The 3,975-nt window shown below is 34.5% G+C and overlaps 1 protein-coding gene across 1 annotated transcript; it reads right to left on the bottom strand.

The window, feature by feature from the left end:
- Positions 1–298: 298 nt before the first annotated feature.
- LOC129306781 (uncharacterized) lies at positions 299–1,651 on the bottom strand (the record flags this gene model as incomplete). Its single annotated transcript, XM_054947507.1, is given in 2 exon segments — positions 299–455; positions 1,356–1,651. Coding segments are annotated over 2 exon segments (331 nt in total), but the record flags the coding sequence as incomplete, so codon positions are not given.
- Positions 1,652–3,975: the final 2,324 nt, after the last annotated feature.

The raw sequence follows: 3,975 nt of genomic DNA, 5'->3' as shown, positions 1-3,975 counted from the left end.
TTCCTTTGCAACCCCAACAACATTCATTGAATTCGCATAAAGTGAAAATAAGCAATTCAACAAAAATTGAAAATAAAATTGTCCCTGCAGTAATATCCTGAATTTTAATTTCAACATTAGAATTGACCAAGAAAGAGCTCCAGCATAGCGCTTATTGATGAGGAAAGGCAAAAGGTATAGTTCAAATAGGAGTTACTCAATTCCTATATATTTGTGAAGAAATCACTAGTATTCTACCCAAAAACAATCACTTCCCAAATTATTAAAGGGGAAAATGGTATATTTGAATTCAACATACTTGTGGTGTTCTCAAGCTCTTTTGTAATCTCTTGTGCATGTAATTCAGCCGCTTTCTGTGCTGCTTCAGCTTGCCGCTTTTCGGAACGGGCATGAGCAGCAGCAGTGATGGCAGCATCAAGTTCTCTTTCCAATGTCTCCACTCTCTGCTGAAGAACCTAGTCAAAAATTGTCCTGAATTATATCAGTCTCTCATAATATCAGAGACCAGAGAAGGAGGGAGGCAATGAGTGGAAGGGAAGGCTTCCTATCGTATAGTAATAGATCAATTATTGATTTCAAAAAGCAGAATATCAGGTATATGCAGTAGTGATTGCACATACACTGGAAAACTAACAAGAATATACTGAATCAATGCTCCTTACATCAAGAAATCTGGGATGGCAAAATCTAACACTTGAAGACCAATCACTGACCCAGAAGAATATTTGCCGTTTTATTCTCTTCCAGTATATTAGCCTTCATTAAGTCAGGCAAGGGCAATAGACTACTTTACGTGCATATTTAATAACTGACACAACCTCATAAGGGGTAGCATAGTTATTCAAGGTAGAGTAGTATTAGGATAGTGATTAGTGATTAGAACTCAAACACTCAGCATGAAAGCACAACAACAAACTAACACAAAACGATTCAACACAAACGAGACTGAAGCTCCTATTTAACAAACTCAAGCAAAAAGGGAAACAGAAAAACACACATCAATATAATCAGAAAGGGGTCAAGAACTACAAATTTTCCGTAGATCGATGAACAGTGAGAAAAGAAAAGAATTGAAGCCTCACTGAATTATACATCATACACAATCGGAAGTTAAATTTGAAAGATGCTACCCACTATATGCAACATATCTTAATCCGAATAGCGAAATCAACAGCAGATTTCAAAGTTCAAACAAGGGCAAAAAGGATAGCACTCGTTAGGATAACCACGAAAGGTTGAAGTACTACAAAATAAATCTGAGTTTCAAAACCGCGAGACCCATTATACACAGCAGATCATATTCAATCGAAGCGACATGAGCAACGGTAGGTATAGAAAGATTGAGAAAGGAAAACCTTAATGGTGCGGGATTGTTCAGCAGCAAGAGAGGCTCTGGCAAAAGTGTCTTCGTCGACAAAAACGGCTTTCTTGAGGAGCAACTTTTGGAGTGAATCCAAATTGGAAGACATCTCCGTCAGATTGGTGATGGCTCCGCTCCATCTCTCGCTTCCCTTTCCTTTCTCCTCCATTTTACTACCTTACCCTTACCCAACACCCTGCACTCAAGTGTAGGCCTGTGTGTAGCCCTCGGAGTCGGAGCTCGAACCCTGGACCGATCAACTTGGGATTGTAAAGGAAAGGTAATAAAATTAAATCATTATCATAAAGGCTTCCTTTTGCTTCCATGTTTAGTTGTTTACTCAGCATCGCGTTGATCATGATTATCCGCCGGACTTCAGGTTATTAAAATAATAATAAATAATAATAATAATAATGGTCAGCCCAAAAATATGTGTGGAAAAAAAAGGGGGAGAATCTCATTTAGGTTCCCATGAATACAAAAAATTGACATTGAGTGTTTAATAAGATCTAAAAACATACCGCAAACTTGATGACCTATCTTGCAAATTTTGTTGTGAATGATGCATGTGCCCTTGTTTGAACAGAATGTTTATATATGCACAACACGATATTTACTAATCTTTAACACAATATCTATAAATGCACAATACATTTAGTAGACATGATTTAACTTAAAGTGAAATGTATAAGCAAGCAAAGAATGAATAGCACAATATTCATAAATTCATAACACAATATCTATCAATTCTCAATACAGTAAATATATGTAGACTTGCAACATTTGTACAACATAAAGTCCATAATGAATAACATATTTTTATTAAAACAACATACTACAAGTTAATGTTCATTAAATATGTTGTGTATTCATGAATACTATATTAAGAATTCATGAACATCATTTTATACATACATGGATACTCTATTAAGATAAGGTAAATGTATTTTTTTTGTCCACAACAAAATTTGCAAAAAAACTCTTAAGCCTGCAGTGCATTTTCAAATTTTATTAAGCCCTAAATACAAATTTTTGTATTTTGGGGACCCTAAGTGAGATTTTCCTAAGAAAAATCTTGAATTACAAAGGTTAACAATAAAAATGAATAACAAAATTTTCAATCTTTTAAATTTATTTTAGTTATTAATTTGATTTATCAAATTTAATTTTTATCAATTTAATTTTATTATTTAAAGAGAAGATAATATTATTAGAATCTATTAACATGAATGATGGAATATTGATAATAGTGACATAAATTAATAAAAAGGATAATTATTTATATAGGAAAAATATAATTAAGATTTTAAAAAAGGTTAAGGGTCTTTTTACGTATCAACTTTATTTAAAGATCATTGAATACCCTAAATTTTATTTTATAATTTATTTTTTAATATTTTTATTATAAAATATTACAAGTAGGTTCCACACTTTTTTAATATTTTTTTATTGTAAAATATTTAATGTAACCCTCCCCTCTCTTTTTGACTTCCCTTTTTCTCTTTTGACGTTTTAATATTTTTTTAATATTGCACTAACTTTCTCTCTCTCCATCCCCTACTCTCTCTCCCTCCTTCCCATTCTATCTCCTTTCTTTCTTCATTGACCATGTGAAGTCTAAGCATAACAGCAAGTCTATACTTAGTTGTGAAGTCTAACACCATTACTACTTCATCGCATGTGACTTATCTTCACACTATCACTATCAAGTTCAACCAGTACCTTACATCCCACACAATTTTTAGACCACATATATAGGCCTAAATCTCAGCATCCTACATGCAACCAGTCATTAGCATCAAGTTAGCAAGAATCGCATCATTACTGATATTTTGGTACTTGAAGACCATAGAGCTTCATCTTCTCCAAGACTACCAATAGATCAACGAGAACAGAAAATGCCATTCTATTTATCTTTGTTCTTTGAATAGAAAACAAAGGTGGAAGAACATGAACCTTATCCAAGAACTCCATAATGTCTTTTGGTGAGTTCTCTCTCTTCTATTCTTACTCATGTTGATTTCTCTCTTACCTTCTTCATTGTTCGGAAGTAAAGACTCAAACAAGTCTTTCAGGGAGTTCCTCCTCATCAAATCATTTCCTTTTTTCCTCCTCCTTGTGTGAATTTAAGATTTTCTTCTTGAAGGGTCATTTTGTTGGCATGTCGTGGAAGAATAGAAGAATGAAAGGTGGATGGAGAGAGGGAGACACATAGAGAGAGAGAGAGAGAGAAAGGAGAGAAGATAATGATAATGTCACAACTACAAGCTCTCTGGGTAGAGCTTACCCTTAAAAAGTGCCTTATAAAGGAAGGGTTGCCCATCTAACTTATAAACCATAACATATCAATGTCATGATCACAAGCCTTTTGGGTAGAACTTATCAACAAAAGGCACCTCATAGGGAGAGAGTACCTATTTGACTTATAAACCACACTCCACCAATGCGGCCTCTCGATGTAGGACTCATAACATAGCCCACCCCTCTAAAGTTAGCTTCCACGACGGCTTATGCTTCATGACATTTCACTTGGCCTTCGGCTAATCAGCCCTTCTATGAGCAGCCCTTTTCACAAACTATGACTCTCAACAAGAGCACCATTTCATGATCACAAA

The sequence above is a fragment of the Prosopis cineraria genome, unplaced genomic scaffold, assembly GCF_029017545.1.
Source record: "Prosopis cineraria cultivar Desert tree isolate PC_DT_omini unplaced genomic scaffold, ASM2901754v1 PC3, whole genome shotgun sequence".
Lineage (NCBI taxonomy): Eukaryota > Viridiplantae > Streptophyta > Magnoliopsida > Fabales > Fabaceae > Prosopis > Prosopis cineraria.
Note: the sequence above shows the minus strand (reverse complement) of the source record. Positions and strands in the feature narration are given on the sequence as shown.